Source organism: Thalassophryne amazonica, chromosome 15 (genome assembly GCF_902500255.1).
Source record: "Thalassophryne amazonica chromosome 15, fThaAma1.1, whole genome shotgun sequence".
Taxonomy (NCBI): Eukaryota; Metazoa; Chordata; class Actinopteri; order Batrachoidiformes; family Batrachoididae; genus Thalassophryne; species Thalassophryne amazonica.
The window spans coordinates 63142438-63168070 of record NC_047117.1 but is presented as its reverse complement, the minus strand read 5'-3'; the positions used below and the strand labels follow the sequence as shown (position 1 = coordinate 63168070).

The 25633-nt window shown below is 43.5% G+C and overlaps 1 protein-coding gene and 1 long non-coding RNA gene across 2 annotated transcripts; both read left to right on the top strand.

Annotated features, from left to right (window-relative positions):
• Positions 1-877: 877 nt before the first annotated feature.
• On the top strand, positions 878-2108 carry mchr1a (melanin-concentrating hormone receptor 1a). Its single transcript, XM_034188664.1, has 2 exons — positions 878-959; positions 1041-2108. Exons 1-2 carry the CDS (start codon positions 878-880, stop codon positions 2054-2056), a joined length of 1098 nt encoding a protein of 365 aa, XP_034044555.1. The 3' UTR covers positions 2057-2108.
• Positions 2109-3705: 1597 nt separating this feature from the next.
• LOC117526946 lies at positions 3706-4664 on the top strand. The gene is made up of 2 exons (XR_004565393.1): positions 3706-4084; positions 4580-4664. It is a non-coding gene; the product is annotated as an uncharacterized LOC117526946 (long non-coding RNA).
• The last annotated feature ends 20969 nt before the right edge of the window (positions 4665-25633 follow it).

The following is a 25633-nucleotide window of genomic DNA, read 5'->3' as shown; positions in this document are numbered from 1 at the left end:
GGTTTGTCTTCTCAAACTGCTGGTGTTGGATCACACAGTTGGGTTTGTGTTGTAGAAGCCCAATAATCAATCAGTCTGTCTGCAGCGAGTCGCAGCTTTAAACGTTTGATATCAATCAGACTGATTATTCTAAAAGAAGTCGTTGCAAAATTCTTGGGCACCTTCTTGTTTCTTCTAGTTTAAAAAGCAACAACTGAAAAATTGTATGTCACAGAGAATTGTACGTTTTGAAGCAGAAATAACAGACATTATCATGTTGAACAATGTACAACCTAAGAACTACACAAAGAAAAAAAAACACCAAAGAAATGAGATAATAAATCAAACAATAATGAACTGACCATTATGAGTTTTGTTTTAATTCTAGGATTGTTCACGTCATTATGATTTTAAAGGTAAAGTGTTTCACCAGATATTTTTTTAATAATTCAAAAATTATTGGATGTTTACAAGCTTTTTTTTTAAATTGTTGTTTTTGCAGCATCTTTGCTTTGGCACATTTTTATGTATGTGTGTATGCGTGTATGTGTGTATGTATGCATGTGTATGCGTGCATGTATGTATGTATGCATGTATGTGAATATGTGTGTATGTATGCGTGTATGTATGTGTGTATGCGTGTATGTATGCGTGTATGTGTGTGTGTATGTATGTATGCATGTATGTATATGCATGTATGTGTGTATGTATGTATGTGTATGGGACTGTAGCCTCTTCCTCTTTAAAATAAATCTTTCAGACATTTTTGTCTGGCCACCAGACTGTGAAAACCATTATTTATTCTTACACTTGCACATATTCTCACATCCATAAGCAAATGTGGTTGGTCTGAAATAAACGGTACACATACGCATGTTGTGCATGTGTGAGTGAGAATATGCACATCACCTGCATCACTTTAATACATCATGTTTTGGAATATGTTTCATACAGATGTCATTTTAAAATTGTCAATCATTGTAAGTTGGCACATAAAGGACACTATCTTATTAATAATGTGCATTTTGAGTGTTTTCAATTGCTGCCCCCCTTGTTTCCAGCTACAGATGTGAGCCTGAACTTCAGTGCCATCCTTCCTGTCATCTTTGGCATCATCTACGTTCTGGGTATCATCGGAAACTGTATAGTCATCTACACCATCCTGAAGAAGACCAAGTGCCGTGCCAAGCAAACAGTTCCGGACATCTACTTCTTAAATTTGTCAATTGTTGATCTCCTCTTTCTTCTTGGAATGCCATTCCTCATCCACCAGTTGCTTGGCAACGGGACCTGGCACTTTGGATCCGCCATGTGCACGGCCATTACTGCGCTGGACTCCAACAGTCAGATCGTTAGTACTTACATCCTTACAGCAATGACCTTTGATCGCTACTTGGCCACCGTTCACCCGATTCGTTTTAACCATATCCGCACACCCTGCACGGCTGTGCTGGTCATTGGGGTGGTGTGGACTCTGTCCCTGCTCACCATCATCCCTGTGTGGATGTACACAGGCTTGATGCCCTTGACAGATGGCCTGGTGGCCTGTGCTCTCCTGCTGCCTGACCCTGTCACTGACACATACTGGTTTACACTGTACCAGTTCTTTTTGGCCTTTGCTATACCCTTGGCCATCATCTGCTTGGTGTTCTTCAAGATTCTCCAAAACATGGCCACCAGTGTTGCACCACTCCCTCCCCGGAGTTTGATGATTCGCACCAGGAAAGTGACCCGCATGGCTGTGGCCATCTGCCTTGCATTTTTCATCTGCTGGGCCCCCTACTATATCCTGCAGCTGGTTCACTTGGGGGTGCAGAAGCCAAGCTTAGCGTTTTCTTATGCCTACAACATAGCCATTAGCATGGGATATGCTAACAGTTGCATCAACCCATTTCTGTACATTGCCCTCACCTTCAAGAGGCATTTCCTCAGAGCGATACATCACATCAATAGGAAGTTCCGCATAAAACCAAGCACCATAGATGATGCCAGTGTCAATGAGAGAATGAATCCAAAAAGGGCTGAGCAGCAGCGAGCCTCCACGATCATGATTGTGCCCCGCCAACTCCCACGTTGAATGAAGAACAAGAAAGACATCAAGGTCCCTCATAATCCATTTTCCACTGACAGAATAATAGTCAACGCCATTATTACCTCCACCAAGTAATGAAAGAGGGATAGCTGACATTTTTCTCCTCATCCAACCTCTGACTTGGAGACTTTAAAATACATTTGCTGCAAATAGCATTTCACAATATGGTGGAAGTGTTCATAATTCAGAAATGAGCAAGATGTGGTATATCTAGAGATAGGCTGCAGAGCTTTCTATGTCAGCACCAGTGTGCACACAGACATTAAATGTGCTTAATGTGCACGCTCCAACTGTGTGCATGTTAAAAGGAGAGATTTGTGGGCTGGATCAAAACCACTGGTAGTTTAGAAATGGCTGGTGCAGGCTTGAAGCATATATGATGTAAAGCAAACAAACAAAAAAATTTAAAAGATCTGCAACATTGTTGTTGTTTTTATGTAGAAAACTCATTACAAAGGCATTTCCCAAATTTTTATCAGAATGTGAGCGAAACTAACCAGCCTGTCTTGGATAATGATCCTTATGTTCTACCAACGAAACCTTTCATACACTCCATTTTTCCAATTTTCCTCCTTCCAAACCTGTATAGAAATGCAATCATTAGGATCTGACAAGAAACATTAAGAGTTAAGAGCTTTTTTACTGTCATGAGCACAGTAAAAACAGGACATCAGCCATTTTCCGGCAGATTTCACTTTTAACAAGAGATTTTGTCATGGAAAGCTGCGCGGAGGCTTCGCGCGTCACGACCAATTCACTTTGGAAGCGAGACAAAGGAACACCTCCATTTCGGCGTGTCAGAGGACAAGTTTGGACATGTCTGTCTCGGCTTTCAGTGCTTACCAGTCCAGTAAGTATCAGTGAAATTGTGGAGAGCTGGACATGTCCAAACTTGTCCTCTGACACGCCGAAACGGAGGTGTTCCTTTGTCTCGCTTCCAAAGCGAATCTGCCGTGACGCACAAAGCCTCCGTGCGGCTTTCCATGACAAAATCTCTTGTTAAAAGTGAAATCTGCCGGAAAATGGCTGATGTCCAGCTCTTGTGCTAACCAGAGAAAGAACACAAGACGGTCTCGTATCCACAGAGCCATCAGCTTAGAAATGGTCTGGTGGCTTGTGCCGCGTCGTCGCAGCTCGGAGCGCGGCGCACTGAGCGTCCTTAATGGGGTCCTTAAAGCTGTACTAACAGACCTTATTCTCTGTGAAGCCCGTAAAATTTTCACCGAAAGCCAGATAAATTTTTCGAATGGTTTCCAGGTGCCAGTCTCTAACAGCTTCTGAAAAAATTCTGATGGAAAAAAGACCTTTTCATTCCGCCATTTACAGACAATGAAAATCCAACGACGGGGCAGGACCACTCTTTCCACAAGGCGTGCTCACAGGCGAATGACGTCACCGACAGGCGTGGAAAAACTCACGCATGCGCACAAGTGTTCAAGCTTGTCTGACTTGAAAACATATGAATCAAATCCATATAGTTAAAAAAATATATATATATATAAAGGTACGATACTTTATGGACAGACCTCGTATAAACTGAACAGTAGCAACAGATTTTTTTTTCTCATGTTAACAGTCAAGATTGTTTTTGAAAATAAATATTTATAATCAGATGACTGTCTCACCTTTCACTGTACAACTAGCAGCAGCAGAATACGTGCATTTTATGTGCTGTCGTTGGTGTTGTTGTTGTGATGGTGCTTGTTTTGGTGATTTTTGTAACAAATGCTGCTTTCACATGCTAAGCACCAAAAACATTCAGTTACCTGTAAACTAATGTGGTACATGTTGTAATGTTTCGTAATATTTGAATATGTCGGTTCTGTACAGTCCTGAATGTATTTTGAAATATAAATATTGAAATTTCAAACAGAATGGAAACATGGAAAGTCATAACTCTGTATAAATCCACGAAGGAGTACCACTTCACAATCTACAGACCTGTTTCTTTACTTCCAAAATTCTTCAGTAATTGATTGGACATATTCATTGACAAACACAAGCTCCTGTCATGTATTGTGTTTGCACTCTATTGTAAATGTGGGGTTTTGGTTTTGGATTTTGTTGCTTTTCTGGCTGGGGGTGCTTTGCTTGGGTTTTTCTGGTCTGTATGTCTCTTGGCTGCCTTCTCTGAGCTTGGTGGGGGGCGGTTCTTTGTGATTGGGTCACGCCTTGTTCTGGGTCTTTCTGCACCTTTTACTGGGAGTATTTAAACACCACTGGTTGCACCGGGTTTTGCCTGATTGTTGTGCCCTGTGCCATTGTTTCAAGCTCTGTACCTTGCTCTGTCTAAGTCCTGCTTCCACCTTGTGTTTTGACCGCCTGCCTATATTTTTGACCACGCCTTTGCCTGACGTTTTGGACCTGTTTGCTTTTCTTGGACTGCCTTACTGTGTACCGTACCCAGCTAAGCCTCTCAGTAAACGCTTCTTTGCACCAGAGCTACTAAGTGAGTCCTGCATTTGTCTCCTGCCTTCTTTGTCTGACACCCCTGATAGCTACTCACAGGCAGTCAGTATGGATTTAGGGCCCGTAGATCAACATCACTGGTTTTACTAGACCTAATTGAAGAAATTACTTAACTCTATAGATGGAAAAAAATATGGAGTTGTATAATTGATTGACTTAAAAGCATTTGATCTAGTAACTCATGACATATTAATTAAAAAGCTGGAACGATATGGCATTAGGGGATAGTTTTAAACTGGACCAAAGGTTATTTAAGCAGCAGGACACAGTTTGGGTGTCAGGTCCTCTTCATGTTTGCAATTGTGGAGTCCCCCAGGGGTCAGTGTTTGGACCAAAATTTTCCTTTTACATTTTAATGACATATGTAAAGTATGTAAATCATTAAAACTCATTATTTGCAGACAATACTAATGTTGTTTGTTCTGGAGACAATTTAAGGGAACTACTGGAGAAGGTTACAACTGAGATAATTAAAGAAGTGGTTCACTTGTAATAAATATCACAAAACTTAAAACTAAAGTAACACTTGGAAAAATAAAGACATTATTAAACATTCAAATAGATGTGGTTAATATTGAAAGACTTAAGGAAATTAAATTTCTTGGGATAATTATTGATGAAAAATCACATATAAAGCACATAGTGTCCAAAAGTATCCAAATGTATTGCAATAATAAACAAAGTAAAACAGTTTGTAGATTATATTTTGATTATATTTTGGTTTCTGGGGTGAAATGGTGCAACAGTTGAATGAGGAGTGAAAAAGATGTACAAGCATGATGCACTTTAACAGGTTGTACAAAAATGTAATTTTAATGAGGTACAGGGAAGAAGGTGCTTTAAGATAATGGCCTGTTTACTGTCTATTTTTTTTTTAAACTTATTCATGTATGTGCATTTTTTAGTTTATCGTATATTCTATTGTGTTTTTATTCTTAATTTTTACGTTATTTCAGAGACTGGATGTTTCCTTAATTTAGCTTAATTTATAGAGAAGTGGTGGGGCTATATAAAGTTTATTACTTAGCCCACTCCTTTTTGACGTGAACTCAGTTCTGCAGGTACTTGCTTCACTGTGTTTTGTTTTTTCTTTTTAATCTGGTTACATGTTCAAAATAAAGATTTAAAATCTGAACTGTGTGTAAATGTGGTAACTGATTTACAGCATCCAACTTTATTTTTATTAGTAATATTTTATTTTTTAATAAATGGGGAAATGTGAAGAAAGCAGATGATTTAAGATATTTTTGTGGGTTTTATGCTGAGATGCTGATAAAATAAATGATTCTGCCATACAGTGAATGTTGAAGCATTTTTATGAGAGAAGAATAAATTCAACACAATTTAATTGCTTGATATCAATTTACTTTGTCTTTGTCATGTTTTAATGTATGCAGTTAGAATCAGAATCAAATTTATTGCCAAATAAGTTCTAACATACAAGGAATTTGATCTGGTGTTGTTGGTACATAAACAACAAGGAAAAGAAAAAGATAAACACTTTGTAAGAAGCAAGAGTCAAATAGTCAAACAGGCAAACTATGTTCACTGTAAAATCAATAAATAGAATGGAGTGGAATGGGGCTGTGCAAATGTGATGTGTGCAGATGTAGTACAGTACCTTTCAGTGCAGGCATGGCCAATCTGTAGTTTGTGAGAGTCGGGGCGGGGGCAGGGCAAATGCGGGGTCTCTGGAATTATGTATTAGTCTAGCTGCGGATTGAAAGAAGCTGTTTTTGTGTCTTGAGGTCTTAGCCCTGATGGACCTCAGCCATCTGCCAGAGGGGAGGGTGACAAAAAGTTTGTCCTGGGTGAGAGGGATCAGCCACAATCTTCCTTGCTCGCCTCCGGTCCCCTGTCCCTTTCTATTCCTCCGGTAAATTCTTTCAGTCATTCTTCTTTTAAATACACCGGTATCATTGCCTGGAATGAGTTACCCAGTCAACTGAGTCCAAATGTGCTTTGAAAAAAGCGGTGAAATGTTTTTTACATGATCAGTTTTATCAACAGTCACATAACCCTTTTATTCTATTTTAGTGCATTTATCTTTATTTTATTGTTTTACTATTTTTCTTTGTTTTAACACTTATTAATAGTTGTTTTTATTATTTAGGTAACCAGTATTGTTAATTAGTATTACTTATTTTATCAATATTTTTAGTACCATCGTTATTTAGCTTAAATACTAGTATTATTGTTACCTTATGTTATATGTTACCTTGTGTATTTCATCTTATATAATTTGTCATAATTATTGATTTGGTACTGCTTTTGCTGTGTTGTCTTGTATTTTTTAACTTTTGCTGGACCACAATGGAAACAAGCATTTCTCGCTTTCTTGTGCCATCCGTGTATTTTAATGGGCAAATATGTATGTATTTTGTACATTATTTTACTAAATAAATTCAATCAATATTTCTTGCTAGCTTTTACATAATATATGACAAAGAGGTTATAATTACACACAAACGAAGCAGAGTTTGTGGCTAGCTAACAGCCGGTGACGTCACCACAGGAACATCTGCTAAATGATTTGTAAATCCTACCACAGGTGTTATCAGGTTACAAAAACTGCATTTTTAGTTTTAGAAGTGTTTATTTCTCAGTAGCTTTTACATGATATATGAGAAAGGTGTTATTTCTAGCCAAAAACAAAGTGAAGTTGGCAGCTAGCGACACCAAGAAGTGACGTAACCATGCTAACATTCACAAGATCATCATGCTAACATCTGCCAGCTCATACCATAAAAATAGGAGCAGAACGTGACTTTTTAACCTGTTAAAATACCTCTTAGAACAAGTCCAGATTAGCCATCTTTGAACTTGTCCAAGGTGTCTCAAGAATGTTTCCTGTGAATTTCAAGACCTTGGCAGTAATAGGACTGGACTTGCCGAGCATGGAAGTACGGACAGAGGGACGGACAGACGAAAAGTCTTGGCAATACCCGATGGCCATATTTGATGGCTTTGGGGAAAAAAAAAAAACAAGAATCACATGTACATAAGTATTCACAACCTTTGCCATGAAGCTCAAAATTGAGCTCAGGTGCATCCTGTTTCTACAGATTAATTGGACTCCACCTGGGGTAAATTCAGTTGATTGGACATAATTTGGAAAGGCTCACACTTGTTTACATATAAGGTCCCACAGCTGACAGTACATGTCAGAGCATAAACCAAACATGAAGTCAAAGGAATTGTCTGGAGACCTCAGAGACAGGATTGTCACAAGGCACAAATCTGGGGAAGGGTACAGAAACATTTCTGGGTGATTCTTTAACTACGGGCACTATTGGCCTTGTAAATGTAATTTCCACCACACCATTGCCTTACAATATAAAGCGCCTTGGGGCAACTGTTTGTTGTGATTTGGCGCTATATATATGTGCTCTGATGTCACTGTTTATCTCCATAGAAACTACCCAAACAATCTTTCATACAAACTGTTTAGGGACATTACAGTGCTGTGGTGGAAATTATGGCAATAGTGTGGGACAACTACATTTTGTTTTTAAAAAAAATCACAACAGTTGTATGACATTGAATACCCCAATTATGTTTTGATTATTTTACTGATATTTTATTCAGAGATATTTTAAAACATTAGAAAAAACATTTCTTTACCATTAATTTTTATCATTGAAGATCAAAAGTCTGGGTGTGGGACAAGCACAAAACGGCAATATTTGCATATAATGATGCTGAAAAAAGGTGAAAAAGTCATCATAGACTACTAGAACAAATTTCTTAACACACTTTCATTGTAAAGATAACTATAAAAGTGTGAAATTTCCCCTTTTTTGTGTTTTTCATACAATATGATCAAAGGACATAATAAGTGCCCGTAGTCTAAGAATCACCCTTCTGCTGTTTTGAAGGTCACAATGAACACAGTGGCCTCCATCATCCAAATGGAAGAAGTTTGGCTCCACCAGCACTCTTCCTAGAGCTGGATGTCTGTCTAAACTGAGTGATCAGTGTAGAAGGGCCTTAGTCAGGAAGGTGTCCAAGAACCCAATGGTCACTCTGTCAGAGCTCCAGCATTCCTCTGTGGAAAGAGGAGAACCTTCCAGGAGGACAACTATCTCTGCTGCAATCCATCAATGAGGCCTGCATGGTAGAGTTGCCAGACAGAAAAGTGCAGCGTTTCTTTTTTTTTTTTTAAAGAGCTTTTCTAAAGGAGCAATATTCATATGTGCCTCATGATGCATGTACAGTTGTACTGCATTGATGGACATGCATTAATGGAAGTAAACAGTTTGAAGTAAAAGTATCAGGCGTGGCACAAACCGGGTGGACACAAATGCAATCTCACACGACTGATAGAGTTCAAAAGGTTTAATAAGAGAAACAGGCAGGTGGTCGGTACACGGGGAGTCCAGCAGCGAAGCAAAGGTATCAGAATGGCGAGAGGCTGAGACGTTCAATAACAGGCACAGGTCAAAAAACATGGTGTATGCGCTATCAGAGGCAAGACTGCAACAAGGTCAACAAACAAGGCAGAGTCAAAATACAGATAGGCAAAAACTGAGCAAGGAACCAAGCTGGAGAGTGTACAGAGACAACAATCTGGCAGCGAGCTGTGTGACTGTGGAGGCTTAAATAACAGGTGGTGTAAATGAAATGCATGTGCAGACTGATTAGGTAACAAGGTGCATGTGTGGAGGGAAGATTCTAGAAAGGGGCGTGGCTAGTGGACAAAGATTAAACACTGTGCAAGATAGTGAAGGAAGGGAAACACAGAGTGGAGTGATATAATAGACAAAGACGCGCTGGTGGCAAGAGTGTGAGTGAAAGATACGAGGCAGGTGCAGTGATGTGAACCAAAACAGATGGACGTGAGGGCAAACTGACAACACAGATCAAACAGAAACAGAGGACTAAGAATAGAGCATGAACAGCAACTAAGAACAGAATAAAATACCATAATGAACAAGACCAGAACTAAGCATGAACATAAGATCAAAAAGCGAACCATCAGATAACATAGAAGATAAATTACATAAGAACTGAATCGGAAAATAAACACTAAGACAAAACTGAACTGGAACTGACTATGATTGAAGAATACAAGCAGATGACAAAACAAACAAAGACTAATAATGAACAGAAAACAAAACACAAACACACTCACCCACATCGGTGGGTCAGGGTGCTGCCATGAAAGGCGCTCACTACACACCGGGACCAACTCGGGGATTTAGTGATTTTCCGGTCAAGCTGGGGTTTGAAATAAAGAGCCTCTGGTCTCAAGCCCAACGCTTAACCACCAGACCATCACCTCCCCTATTTGTTCCTTTGTGTATTTAAGCCCACACCTTTTCCTTGTTTGTTTGCTGGTTTGATTGGTGTATTTGATTATATCTGTCACCTCCTCCTGTTGGTAGCATGTCCTGTCCATTTAGTTTTAATTGGTTGTAGTTACCTGAGTGCTGGATTTTATTTGTGTTAGTTTTGGACTCCTTTTTGCTCCTGTTACCCTCATGCTGTTTGTTGGACTTTATTTACCTGGTTTGGTACAATAAATCACCAGAGTTTTCATCTAACTCCCGTTTGGCTGCTGCCTACATTATTGGGTTCATTTTTGACAAGTAATCATAACACCGATTGAACATCTCTGGAGAGACCTGAAAATGGCTGTGCACCGACGCTCCCCATCCAACCTGATGGAGCTTGAGAGGTGAGGCAAAGATAGGTGCACCAGGCTTGTGGCATCATATTCAAGAAGCCCTGAGGCCATAGCCAGCCCAGCTGGCAGTATAGGCAATTGCTAAGAGTGCTGTCCATCCAGGGGGCACCACAACTGAGAGGAAAAAAATAAAGCCAACATTCACTACTCTTATAATAAAACTAGTCATTATTTATATTTTAATATAAAATAAGCCCATATTGATTTAACTGCATAGCAAAGCCTATTAAATAATATTGATAATAAAAGTTTCCTCATCACCTCCCCAGAAGTGTCTGATGAGGTCTTCCGGGTCATTACATCATTCTGTTGTTGCGGCATAACAACATGAAAACAGGCCAAAGTGTTTGGTGTTGGGTCACTTACACCAGACACCAGGGCTGTGGCTTATTAAATCCAATAAATCTGAGCGAGCTAACCTAAAAGTGCTGACCATTGTGAGCAGATGGGTCCTATTTAAGTTCCATGGCTGAAATCCTTTTTTCATTTCTCCTTTGGAAAAAAAAAAGAAAAAGATCGTAGCTTTACTCGTCTTACCGCCGGGCTTCTTTCTTCACATTTTTCCAGATGCTCTCCATGAACTTAAGTGCATAGTCACTTTCATCTTTGTATCTGAGAATGACCATACGGTGATGTCACTCCACAAACAAGCTAAAATCACCTGTGCCTAAAATCTATCATGCCAGGAATAAAACATTTGCCGTTATCTGACTGACAAAATGATGAAAAGTTCTTGGAATACAAAAACCACAGATGAAGAATTAAAAAAATTAAAATGTCAGCTTTACTCGTTTTACTGCCGGGCTTCTTCTTTCTGCACGTCTTTCCATTTATCTTCATCAACCTCATACTTCCTTGTGTACACAGACGTAATCGGTGGCAACACTGGAGCTTGACAGACAAATTTAGGAGTTGCTTAAAAGGGTGCATATTCACAATTATACTTAAGTTAAAAGCAACTTTTTGAGGCTGCTGGGATAGGCTCCAGCCCCCCGCGACCCTTAAATAGACGAAGCGGTAGAAGATGAATGAATGAGATAAACTGTTTTTGAAACATGCAAACACACTTGCTATAGTCTGGAAGAAGCCTGTGGGGGAACCTGGGTGTTGTGTCTCAGTGGCAAAGTCACTTTAAACTCCAATCATGCGGAGCAGCGAGGACATGAGGCGTAATAATAGCAGTGAGTTTATTCTTACAATTGTTCCAAGAGTGCAGAGGTGAATCAGCAATCCCAAAAATCCCACAAAAACACAGTGCAGTGAAAAACAACAGAGGCCACAGAGTGAAACAATGAAACACTGGGCAAAAAAATAACAAAGAAGTCAAAAGGCTGGATACAGAGAACTGGAACTTACAGTGGAACCACAACGAGGAGTAAGACACAGGAAACATTCAACAATGGACCAGCACCGACAAACACATGAGGAAGTGCTGAAATACAGGTGGAAGTGACAGCAGGTGGGGAGATAACAAGGGGGCGGAACTGAAGACTCACATGAATGAAACAGAGTGCAGAGAGATAAATAACTGAACAGACATCACCCCGTGTAAGAATAATCAATCAAGACACAAGGAAAATAAACTCCAATAATCAACCATAACTGAAGAGAAGAAATCACAAAATCATGAACATAGAACTTTAAAGTGCAAAAGTGAACAAACATCAAAATATAATGCCGCGTTCACACCGGGTACGATCAGACGCTACAAATTCACTTGCGTCGCGTGGCACCTCCTTCGCCCGGTGTGTCGCTCTGCTTTTGCTGCGAAAATTCGCCCCGGTGCGTCATCAAATAGGAGGAGCTTCCATTCCGCTCACCGGCTCCGGTTGTCAGTCAAGTTAACATGACGGACCTTGATCACCTGGAGCGAGTTGTTGTGGAAAGCTGACAAACGTCATGAGACGTTCCCAATTCAGGGAGTATCATCATTTGCTGCAGGAGCCGCGTCTGGATGACGGCTGCTTTCAGCGGTCCTAATGTTGGGGAGGCGTCGTAACACGGACCCGCAACAGGGGGCGCAAATGAACGGACAATGGATAAGACAAAGTAACAATTTAATGTTGTGAAACGCACAACTGAATACAGACAAAGATAATGCCAATTGAACACAAGGTGACGTGCGGGCAGGCTCGAAGATAGGAGACCTCTGGCGATCGGAGAGCCGGGACCCACACAGCTTCCACCACCAACGGCCTGAAGAACACCGGAGCCGCCAAGTCCTGAGTCCCCAGGTGGTCACCGTCTTCTGTTGCAGACCCTGGTACTGCTGGCAGAAGATGAAAAAACAGTTAATGGTGAGTGTGTATCCACACACCCAGTAATCCTTTTTCTACAGATCTTCAAGGAGGGAAAACCTCCACCTCCAGACACAATTTCACCCGTGCAGCTCCTGTTAGTCTCTTTCCTGGATGGAGTAAGAGGCGAAGAACGTCGCACTCCCACTATCCGCCAATCCAGCTTCAGACTCAATCCACAGGAATACGGCTGCACACAGAACAATGTTAGATACAACGATAATTCAGCAGAGAAGGTTACCTTCACGGTAGTTGATTTCTCGGCGAGGAGGTGGAGTAATGATCCGGCTTTTATAGAGATGCAGGTGATTGGTGACAGCTGGTGTAAATGAGTGACAGCTGTCACTCTCTGTTGTCTCGACGCCCTCTCATGCTTGAAGCCCGCACTCCAAGCAGGGCGCCGACTGGTGGTGGTGGGCCAGCAGTACCTCCTCTTCAGCGGCCCACACAACATTTAAAGATTGATAGTGAACAAAGATAAACCCTAGCACATTGCCCGTGGGGATCCATAGGCTCTAGATTGGGTAATGTTTATGAAATAGGGAGCTGACATTTTTCAAGGGTGGTAATAAATTAAGCAAAGCTATAATGAGTTGGAATGGTGTATGAGTCCAGAATGTTTGTAGAACCTTAGACTTCAACAGTTTTTAGAAGAACTCAACCCTTTTATTTCTTACGTAATTACGTATTTTTTTAATGTTAATTGACTGTCTTAATGTATTTATAAATTGTTTAGGTTCTTGTTATCACATGTTGTTGTCCATTTGGCTACTCCCATTTTGTGTGTGTGTGTGTGTGTGTGTCAGGGGTCGCCCCTGCGGATACAACCAGATCCGCACTGATATTTGGTACAAGTTTTACGCCGGATGCCCTTCCTGACACAACTCCAGTTTTACCTGGAGAAACACACACAGCCGCTGGTGTTCCAAAGAGGTCTCCCATCCAAGTACTAACCAGGTCCCGCACTGCTTAGCTTCTGAGAACTGACGGGATCAGGCTTACACAGAGCAGATCGGCTGCCTATTCTTGTTATCACATAAACACTATTATTATTTTATTTTAACTTCTATTTTGTCATTTTTAAATGGACCACAATGGAAATAAGTGCTGTCACTTTCTTGTGTCAACCATACATTTTTAACATATTTATAATTATATTATGCACTTACATTGAACTAATCACTCACAGCACTCACGCTTTTAATATAAAGATGACTTACCGCTTCCTGCTGGAATGGTATGCGAGTCCATACTGTGGTTAGCAACATCCTTTGTTCAGTGTTGTTAGCTAATATCCATAGCTTCTCCAAAAATATTAGTCCGACCAACGTTCCATTTTGGCAGCGTTCATGCCTGACTCAAAATATACAATCATACCAAACGGCAAATATCAGCTCTCCACAGTTTTTGTGATCGAATTTACACTGACGCACACTTGCACTGCCCTACCCGCAGTCTGCCGCATGCAGGTGCTTCTGATTTTAGACAGGCAGAAATAGAGATGGTTGCAGAAGCATCAGACAGACTACAGTTTTCACTTATGGCAACATTTAACTTAACTCACTCAGGGTAACGGCAACATGAGACTTAACTAAACGGACTAAACCAACTATGAAAACACAATAAATCAATAACACTAACAACACTGTTCAACTAACATGAACCACAGTAACAACATTTAAAACCCCAAAACCCTATTTCCCATGGTGCATTGCAGCACAACGTCCATTGTTTACTGGTTAAATATAATTGCTAATTTCTCCAAAAATATTTGTCCTATTAACTTTCCGTTTTCACAGCATTCATCCTTGACTCAAATTAGGAGACTATGGTCTCGTTTGAACCCTGCATGATATCGCAGGATTTGACCACTTACGGGGACCTCCATTTAATATATACACAACATACTGTAACTTCACATGGATAAATGGTGTACGGTTTTGTTTTCGGCTGCAATCACCAAAGCAGTCGTGAAAAGTTTTTTTTTTCCAGTTCCCAGTGGAAAAGAAAAGGCGAGGAGGTAGGAGACGTCATGTCGGTAAGTGTTATCCTACACAGCTAACGAGTACCTCAGTTCTCTCGCCTGCAAAACCATTTGGCTGTAAAAAAATTTGTTTTGCTTTAATCTCTGCTGTTTATGAGTGATACGTTAGCTGTTAGCCCCCAAAATTAGCTGATGCTACAAAAAAAAAAAAAGTGATGCAGAATCTCTATTGTTTAAGAAAACCTTGACTACTAGGTATTTATTTACTGAAGTCACATATAAAGCTGTGTGTTTAGTTTGTGGAGAACAGATTTAAGGAATACAATGTGATTTGCCATTATGAGACAAAACATAAATACTAAAGATAAATACAAAAACTTGACAGATGAAGCGCTTGCACGGAGATGTGAAGCTTTGCACATCCAGGGATGCAGCAGCCAAGACCGTCTTTGTGATATCCTACAAAATCGCAAAAAACAGCAGTTCATTAAAGAGTGTCTGGTGGACTCTGCTGAAAGAATCAGCAATCAATAATGTACCCATCTCCACCAAACCCTAACGAGAAAACTGAGCGCATCATGGGAAATTAGAGCTTCAGCTGCAAAACAGAGCAAGCATTTTCAAACTTCTGTCATTGGCCTAGTTCAAAAATAATGAAGCCAAAGTGTGACATAACCATCAAAATTTAAAAGTGGTCTTTTTTGTGAAATGTTCTCATTTTAGATATGGTTATATATCAGTTTCAATATTTGTATTGGTCTCGGTTCAGTCATTGCTAGAAATGATCAGTGCATATACGAGTATTATAATGGTACTGGAGCGGCAATCGACAGGCTCAAAAGACCAGATCATTTCCAAAGCTTTGTTGATCCGGGACATCGTCTGACTACCAGAGAAATGGCAAGACAGCTGGACATAGCACTTTTTCGGCACATTCCACTGTTACAGGAGTTTTTGTAATGGAAAGAGGAGCGGAGAAATTCGCCACGGAGCCGCTCATGGCGCGGGATGAAAGCACCTCCGTGTTGGTCTCACAGGACAAGCCCTAACATGCCCAGCTCTTGCACCATTCGGAAGATTCAGACGGCTTGCGGTGGCTTTTCAGTCGTGTGACTATCCGAGAAATTGTGGACAAGCTGGACATGCCATAACATGTCCTGTGAGGCTTCATCATGGCGTTGCTTTTTGTTCTGTGCCCTACGCCTCCGTCCCGACGAGTGAAATCCTGCGCACGTCTTTTCATGCCGAAAAAGTGCTGATGTCTAACTCTTCTGCCATTTCTGTGGTTGTCAGAAGACGTCCCGGATCAACAAAGCGTTCAATTTGGAAATGATATAGTCGTTTCAGCCTGTCGATCGCCGCTCAGTGCGCGGCGCACCATCCGCCACTGTGGGCCATCTTTAATCCAGTTGTAATTGTTGGGGAAGTGTAATGACACGGACCCACAACAGGGGGCGCAAATGAACGGTCAATGGGTAGTCAAATAAATACAATTTATTGTGGCAAATGTGCACAACAGGTTGAATACTATTTTTAGACAGTCAGTTACAAAAGTCAACAGGTGACGTGTGGGCAGGTCCGAGGGTAGGAGATGCCTATCCAGAGAAGAGCCGGGGCCCACAAGGTTCCACCGCCAACGAAGACCTGCAGTAAACCGAAGCCGCCAAGTCCCGAGTCCCCAGGTGGCCTCTACTTCAGCTGTCAGATCCGGTACTGCTGGCAGGAACAGAAGACAGGTTAATGGTGGGTGTGTGCACACCCAGCAGAACAATCAGCAATTCAGTTCAGTTCCTTTTGTGGGAGAATCTCCACCTCCGACACAAAAACACAGAAACGTGCAGAGACCAACTGTTACTTCTCTGGTTTGGAAAGAGGAGTGAAGTCCGTCACTCTTCTTCGTCCAAAACCCAGCTCCCAGCTGACTGAAGATAACTGGTACTCCTGCAAAGGTTTTCAAAAGACAATGATACGTGCGTTCAGCACGGACACGGCTGAGAGTTTTACCTGAGTGGTAAACTGATATCTCGGCAGAGATGTGGTGTCTCCTCCAGTCTTATATGGGATGGGATGGTGATGAGATGATTTCTGACAGCTGGTAGTCCTGGCTCCTGGGTGGTGACTGCGCCCTCTGGTGCCTGAAACCCGACTACAGGCAGGGCGCCCTCTGGCGTTGGCCAGCAGTACCTCCTCTTCGGGCGGCCCACATAACAGGACCCCCCCCTCAACAGGCGCCTCCTGTCGCCCGACCCGGCTTGTCGGGGTGTCGCTGGTAGAACTTGGCCAGGAGGGCCGGGTCCAGGATGAAGCTCCTCTTCACCCAGGAGCGTTCTTCAGGTCCATAACCCTCCCAGTCCACCAGATATTGGAGACCCCAACCCCTCCGGCGAACATCCAGGAGCCTGCGGACAGTCCACGCAGGCTCGCCGTCGATGATGTGGGCAGGAGGCGGCGCAGGTCCGGGGGTGCAAAGGTCCGAGATGTGGTATGGTTTGATCTTGGAGACATGAAAAACAGGATGGATCCGCAGTGAAGCCGGGAGTTTCAGCTTCGGACTGCGGCTGGACTGATGATTTTGGTGATCCAAAATGGTCCGATATATCTGTCCATCAGCTTTTGCGACTCCGTGTTGAGAGGAATGTTCTTTGTTGACAGCCAGACCTCCTGCCTGGGCTGATATTCCGGGGCCGGGTCACATCGGCGGTCTGCATGGCTCTTCGCCCTCGTCCGGGCTTTCAGCAGGGCAGAGCGGGCTGTACGCCACACCCGACGGCACCTCCTGAGGTGGGCCTGGACCAAGGGAACCCCGACCTCTCCCTCCACCGCCGGAAACAATGGGGGCTGGTACCCCAAACACGCTTCAAATGGGGAGAGGCCGGTTGCTGAGGAAACTTGACTGTTATGAGCGTACTCGATCCAGGCCAGATGTTGACTCCAGGCTGTCGGGTGCGTGGAGGTCATACACCGCAGGGCCTGTTCCAGCTCTTGATTAGCCCACTCTGCTTGTCCGTTGGTCTGTGGGTGGTACCTGGATGAAAGGCTCACGGTGGCCCCCAGTTCCCTGCAGAAACTCCTCCAGACCTGGGAGGAGAACTGAGGACCATGATCCGAGACGATGTTCGTAGGGATACCATGCAGACGTATGACGTGGTGGACCAGGAGGTCTGCAGTCTCCTGGGCCAACGGGAGCTTCGGGAGGGCCACGAAGTGGGCCGCCTTGGAGAACCGGTCCACTATCGTCAGGATGTTTGTCATACCCTGGGATGCAGGGAGGCCGTGACGAAGTCCAGGCCGATATGGGACCAGGGGCGATGAGGCACAGGCAGCGACTGGAGGAGTCCCTTCTCCGGTTGGTGGACTGCCTTGCCCCTGGCACAGGTGGTACAGGCCCGGACATACTCCCGGACATCAGCTTCCAAAGACGCCCACCAGAACCGCTGCCGAACAACTGCCATGGTCCTCCGCACCCCTGGATGGCAGGTGAGCCTGGAATCGTGGCAGAAGTCCAAAACTGCAGTCCTAGCGTCTGGTGGGACATAGAAACGGTTAGGTGGTCCACCGCCGGGGTCCGGGTGATGCGTCAGGGCCTCCCTGACGATGTTCTCCACGTCCCACGTGGCGACGATAGTGGACTCTGGGATGATGTTTTCTGGTGGATCCAACAGTTCCGCTCTGACTTCCTCTTCATGCACCTGGGACAGTGCGTCCGACCGCTGGTTCTTAGTCCCGGGGTGATAGGTGATCCTAAAGTCAAAACGGCCAAAAAAAAGAGACCAACGGGCTTGCCTGGGGTTCAGACGCTTAGCGGTCCAGATATACTCCAGGTTCCGATGGTCGGTGAAGACCGTGAATGGAACCACAGCTCCCTCCAACAAGTGTCTCCACTCCTCCAGGGCCTCCTTCACTGCCAGGAGCTCCCGATTGCTGACGTCATAATTCCACTCTGCTGGGGTCAACCTGCGGGAGAAATAGGCATGGGGTGGAGTACTTTATCGGACTCCCCGCTCTGGGACAGCACAGCTCCTATCCCTGAGTCCGAGGCATCTACTTCCACAACAAACTGGCGGCTAGCATCAGGCTGCACCAGAACTGGCGCAGTAGAGAACCGGCGTTTCAACTCCCTAAATGCGGCTTCGCACCAATCCGACCAGGTGAAGGGAACTTTTGGGGAGGTCAGGGCTGTAAGGGGACCAACAACCTGACTATAGCCCTTGATAAACCTCCGATAGAAATTAGCAAAGCTGAGGAACTGTTGCAGCTTCCTACGGCTTGCCGGTTGGGGCCACTCTGTCACCGCCGCTACCTTGGCCGGATCAGGGGCGACGGAGTTGGAGGAGATTATGAACCCCAGGAAGGACAAAGACGTACGGTGGAACTCGCACTTCTCGCCCTTCACAAACAGCCGGTTCTCCAACAACCGCTGCAGGACCTGACGTACATGCCTAACATGGATCTCAGGATCCGGGGAGAAGATGAGGATATCGTCTAGGTATACGAAGATGAACCGATGCAGGAAGTCCTGCAAGACATCATTTACTAATGCTTGGAATGTCGCGGGGGCATTAGTGAGGCCGAACGGCATGACCAGGTACTCAAAGTGACCTAACGGGGTGTTAAATGCCGTCTTCCATTCGTCTCCCTTCCGGATCCGAACCAGGTGATACGCATTCCTAAGATCCAATTTAGTGAATATTTTGGCTCCATGCAGGGGCGTGAACACTGAATCCAACAGGGGCAACGGGTATCGGTTGCGAACCGTGATCTCGTTCAGCCCTCTGTAATCAATGCATGGACGGAGTCCGCCGTCCTTCTTGCCACAAAAAAGAAACCTGCACCCATCGGGGAGGTGGAGTTCCGGATCAACCCGGCAGCTAATGAGTCCCGGATGTAGGTCTCCATTGATTCTCGCTCGGGGCGTGAGAGGTTATACAGTTTACTGGACGGATACTCAGCACCCGGGATTAAATCAATGGCACAATCGTACGGTCGATGCGGGGGTAGAGTGAGTGCCAGATCTTTGCTGAAAACGTCAGCAAGATCATGGTACTCAACAGGCACCGTCGTGAGATTGGGGGGGACTCGAACCTCCTCTTTAGCAGTCACACCGGGTGGAACCGAGGATCGTAAACACTCCCGGTGGCAGGTTTTGCTCCATTGAGCCACAACCCCAGACGGCCAGTCGATCCGGGGATTGTTTACTAATCCATGGATAGCCCAAAATTACTCTGGAGGCAGAAGGTGTCACAAAAAACACAATCTCCTCCCTGTGATTCCCAGACACAATCAGTGTTAAAGGGCTGTGTCTGGTGTGTGATTAATGGAAGAAGGGTGCCATCTAGTGCCCGTACCCTCACTGGTGAAGGAAGAGCCACTAGAGGGAGCCCTACTTCTGTAGCCCATCTGCTATCAAGCAGATTCCCTTCCGACCCCGTGTCAATCAGTGCTGGGGCTTGAAGGGTTAAATCCCCACAGAGGATCACAACTGGGATTCGTGTGGATTTACGTGCAGTACCCGCGTGTGTGTTATGGCCCACCCTTAGCCCAGTTTCTAAGGGTGAGCGTTGGTGTTTGACCGCTTGAGGCATTGTTTCTGCAGATGCTCGTTAGAGCCGCAGATAAAGCACTCTCCACGGGCCAGCCTCCTCTGTCTGTTTTCTAATTTTGTTTTGGCCTTGCTCGTGTCCATAGCTTCGTCAGCAGGGGGAGCTGTTGTCACACAGAGCATTCGGGCTCTGGAGCGTGGGGAAGGTGGGGCTGCTTCGGAACGGGAAGGGAGAGGGGCGGCGCGTGCTCGGCCACGTCCTTCGTCTCGCTCCCGTCGACGTTCTTCCAATCGGTTGTCTAACTGTATAACCAGATCTATAAGCCCATCTAAATCCCGCGGCTCATCCTTAGCCACCAGATGCTCCTTCAGGACTGACGACAGTCCGTTTACGAAGGCGGTGCGGAGTGCAGCGGTATTCCAGCCGGACCTCGCAGCCGCTATGCGGAAGTCGACCGCATACTCAGCTGCACTCCGACGCCCCTGCCTCATTGACAGCAGCGTCGTAGAAGCAGTCTCGCCTCTGTTTGGGTGATCAAAGACTGTTCTGAACTCCCTCACAAACCCAGTATAAGAGGTAAGGAGCCGTGAATTCTGCTCCCAGAGCGCCGTAGCCCAGGCGCGTGCCTCGCCTCGAAGCACATTAATTACATAAGCCACCCTGCTGGCGTCCGACTCGTACATCACGGGACGCTGTGAAAAGACGAGCGAACACTGCATTAAAAAGTCCGCGCACGTCTCCACACAACCCCCGTACGGCTCTGGGGGACTTATGTATGCTTCAGGGGATGGTGGGTGGGGTCGTTGAATGACCAGTGGAATGTCTATATTCGACACCGGGTCAGCAGGAGGAGGAGCTGCAGCAGCGCCCTGAGCGCACGCTTCCACCTGTGCGGTGATAGCCTCCATTCTACGATTGAGGATGACGTTCTGCTCGGTCAATAGATCCAACCGAGCAGTAAAGGCGGTGAGGATTTGCTGCAACTTACCAATCACGCCTCTTGCAGACGCCTGTGCACCCTGCTCTTCCATTGGCTGTTCAACTGGTGGTTGACGCCCCTCGGGATCCATGACGTTGGCCGAGCTATCCTGTTGGGGAAGTGTAATGACACGGACCCACAACAGGGGGCGCAAATGAACGGTCAATGGGTAGTCAAATAAATACAATTTATTGTGGCAAATGTGCACAACAGGTCGAATACTATTTTTAGACAGTCAGTTACAAAAGTCAACAGGTGACGTGTGGGCAGGTCCGAGGGTAGGAGATGCCTATCCAGAGAAGAGCCGGGGCCCACAAGGTTCCACCGCCAACGAAGACCTGCAGCAAAGCGAAGCCGCCAAGTCCCGAGTCCCCAGGTGGCCTCTACTTCAGCTGTCAGATCCGGTACTGCTGGCAGGAACAGAAGACAGGTTAATGGTGGGTGTGTGCACACCCAGCAGAACAATCAGCAATTCAGTTCAGTTCCTTTTGTGGGAGAATCTCCACCTCCGACACAAAAACACAGAAACGTGCAGAGGCCAACTGTTACTTCTCTGGTTTGGAAAGAGGAGTTAAGTCCGTCACTCTTCTACATCCAAAACCCAGCTCCCAGCTGACTGAAGATAACTGGTACCCCTGCAAAGGTTTTCAAAAGACAATGATACGTGCGTTCATCACAGACACGGCTGAGAGTTTTACCTGAGTGGTAAACTGATATCTCGGCAGAGATGTGGTGTCTCCTCCAGTCTTATATGAGATGGGGATGAGATGATTTCTGACAGCTGGTAGTCCTGGCTCCTGGGTGGTGACTGCGCCCTCTGGTGCCTGAAACCCGACTACAGGCAGGGCGCCCTCTGGCGTTGGCCAGCAGTACCTCCTCTTCGGGCGGCCCACATAACAGTAATTGTCCTTAATCTGTGTGATCCCCATAAGATCTTCACCGAAAGCCATCTGAATTTTCCAAATGGTTTCCACTTGGCTGTCTCTCACACTTTCTGAAAAAATTTTGATGAAGCAAAGCGGCAGTCGATCAGCCAATTTCCTGACAATGAAAATCCGACGAGGGGGCTGGACCACTCCTCCCACAAGGCGTGCTCACAAGCGAATGACGCAACCGACAGGTGTGAAAAAACTCACGAATGCGCACGAAGGTTCAAGCTTGGCTGATGCAATCACACATGATTCAAATCCATATAGTTTTTGCAAAAAATAAAAAGGTCCGTTACTTTTCTAACAGACCTCGTACTTTTGGGGTAGATTTTCGTGCATATCTCTGGAACTGTGCGGAATTTTTGCATGAAATTTTCACCAGTCAAAGAGACTATAGGCAACTCAGATAAATCTGGATGGTGCTAAATAAAATAATTCCTTGTTCATGACAAATGCAATGCAAAGCAGCAGTTAGGCTTCATTATTTTTTAACTAGGCCCATTAGCTCTGGATGAGAGCTGTGATGCCTTTGACACAGCCCAGTGTAAATGCATGCTTTGATAAGCTGGGACTGAAATGGGACAAATTGGAATGCATTGCAACCAATTGTTCTCCAAATTTGACAAGCAAAAATGTTTAACTTTTGAAGCGAATACAAGATAAAACAACTGAAATGAACCCAGAACTGTAATTGGTATTTCCATTGTATTATACAGTGCACCCGAAAAGTATTCACGGCACTTCATTTTTTCCTCATTTTATGTTACAGCCTTTTCCCCCTCAAAATTCTATTCACAACACCCCATAATGACATGAAAAAAAGTTTGTTTTGTTTATTAATTTTTTTTTTTACAAATTTATTTTAAAAAGTCACATGTATGTAAGAATTCACACCTTTTGTTCAAAACTTTGTTGATACACCTTTGGCAGCAATTACATCCTCAAGTCTTTTTGAATATGATACCACAAGCTTGACACACCTATCTTTGGGCAGTTTTGCCCATTCCTCTTTGCAGTTCCTCTCAAGCTCCATCAGGTTGGATGGGGACCGTCAGTTGTTAAGAATAAATGAAAATATGTGCTATTTTACTTATAATTAGCTTTGCATGCTAACAATGCTAAAAGTTACCAAACTGAATAAAAGGTTTTGTGTTCATTATTTACAAAAAGTAACAAATGTTTAGAAGTATGTACACCATGCAGGTTTAAATGAACTAGATATTGTATTGAATGAATGAATGAAGTTGAATAGAGTGTATAATTGTGCCATAATGTGTTTAAGGGTTTTATCATGATGTCAAATGAATGAAAATGTGTATGCCTATGCTTTGATAGGTGTTCAACTGATTTATGATGGTTTTGAAATGATACAATATTATACGGTTTGATTAATGATTGAGATATGTACTTATGATAAATTGTATTGAACATGTTGAACTGCTGACAGGTGTGCTGTCTCTCAAATCAGTAAAGTGTTTTGGTTTAAGGTTTTCATAAATAACATATGCTTAAGTAGGGTGTAACATGTTGGTTTAAAACATGTCAGACATTGACCATTTTTAATGAAGTCATTTTTATGCCTGACATGTTTCATATGTTCAAAGGTCATGAGGTCAAGATGTGTACTGCAAATAATATTGTTGTTGCCTCTGTTTATTATCAAATGGTTTGCACATTTATGTTTGAACTATGCTGATCAATAATGAACATCTGAATGACTGTGTTGTTCAAAATTAATTGCTGTTTCTGCATTCTGTAAAAAGCGAGTCATTTCATACTTTGACTGTGAAAGAACTTTATTTCCACAGGGAAGAACAATGACTGGATTATGTGTTATTGGGGAGGCAACCTTGAAAGTGTCTGTAGAGACAATAACGACACTAAACTAAACACATGGACCTGTTCTCATATGGAGCTGAAAACAAGAAAACAGTGATTCTTTAACACTGTTCTACATTAATTAGTTACACTTTGCTGCAAAAGGCAGAAATTGGCATAAAAATGACTTTATTAAAAACACCTGTCAGCAGTTCAACATGTTCAATACAATTCATCATAAGCACATATTTCAATCATTAATCAAACTGTATAATATTGTATCATTTCAAAACCATCATAAATCAGTTGAACACCTATCAAAGCATAGGCATACACATTTTCATTCATTTGACATCATGATAAAACTCTTAAACACATTATGGCACAAGTATACACTCTATTCAACTTCATTCATTCAATACAATATCTAGTTCATTTAAACCTGCATGGTGTACATATTTCTAAACATTTGTTACTTTTTGTAAATAATGAACACAAAACCTTTTATTCAGTTTGGTAACTTTTAGCATTGTTAGCATGCAAAGCTAATTATAAGTAAAATAGCATATATTTTAATTTATTCTTAACACAGTGCACAGCCATTTTCAGATCTCTCCAGAGATGTTCAATTGGATTCAGGTCTGGGCTCTGGCTGGGCCACTCAAGGACATTCACAGAGTTGTCCTGAAGCCAGTCCTTTGATATCTTGGCTGTGTGCTTAGGGTCATTGTCCTGCTGAAAGATGAACCGTCGCCCCAGTCTGAGGTCAAGAGCGCTCTGGAGCAGGTTTTCATCCAGGATGTCTCTGTATATTGCTGCATTCATCTTTCCCTCAATCCTGACTAGTCCTGCTGCTGAAAAATCATCCCCACAGCATGATGCTGCCACAATGCTTCACTGTCGGGATGGTGCCTGGTTTCCTCCAAACATGACGCGTGGCACTCACACCAGTGAGTTAAATTTTTGTCTCATCAGATCAGAGAATTTTGTTCCTCGTGATCTGAGAGTCCTTCGGTTGCCTTTTGGCAAACTTTTCTAAGTTTTTTACTTAGAGGTGGCTTCCGTCTGGGTACTCTACCAGACAGGCCTGATTGGTGGATTGCTGGAGCTCTGACAAAGCCTCCCTGACTAAGGCCTTCTTCCCCAATCGCTCAATTTAAACAGGTGGCCAGCTCTAGGAAGAGTCCTGGTGGATCTGAACTTCTTCCATTTACAGATGATGGAGGCCACTGTGCTCATTGGGACCTTCAAAGCAGAATAAATGTTTCTGTACCCTTCCCCATTTGTGCCTTGGGATAATCCTGTCTCAGAGGTCTACAGACAAATTCTTTGACTTCATGCTTAGTTTGTGCTCTGACATGCACTGTCAACTGTGGGACCTTTTATGTAGACAGGTATGCGCCTTTCCAAATCATGTACAATCAACTGAATTTACCCCAGTTGGAATCCAATTAAGTTGTAGAAACATCTTAAGGATGATCAGTGGAAACAGGATGCAGCTGAACTCAATTTTGAGCTTCATGGTAAAGGCTATAAGTACTTATGTACATATGATTTCTTAGGTCTTTATTTTTAATAAATTTGCAAAAATCTAAAAAAAAAAAAACTTTTCACATTGTCATTATGGGATATTGTGTGGTGAAGTTTGATGAAAAAATGAATTTCATCCATTTTTGGAATAAGGCTGTAACATAACATGTGGAAAAAGTGAAGTGCTGTGAAAACTTCCCAGATGCAATGTATACAGGTGCCAGGTTTTGTGGGCTTTGGTGTGATAAACTTAAATTTTGACCTTTGATCCAAATGATTGAACTTTGGTAAATTTGACCAGATCTGGGCAATTCAAGTACACACCGT

Bases quoted from the DNA above. Each gene is read 5' to 3' on its own strand.
- mchr1a (XM_034188664.1), top strand. From the start codon at position 878: ATGCACATCACCTGCATCACTTTAATACATCATGTTTTGGAATATGTT. The intron at 960-1,040 runs GTAAGTTGGCAC...CCTTGTTTCCAG, and splicing joins TTTTAAAATTGTCAATCATT to CTACAGATGTGAGCCTGAAC.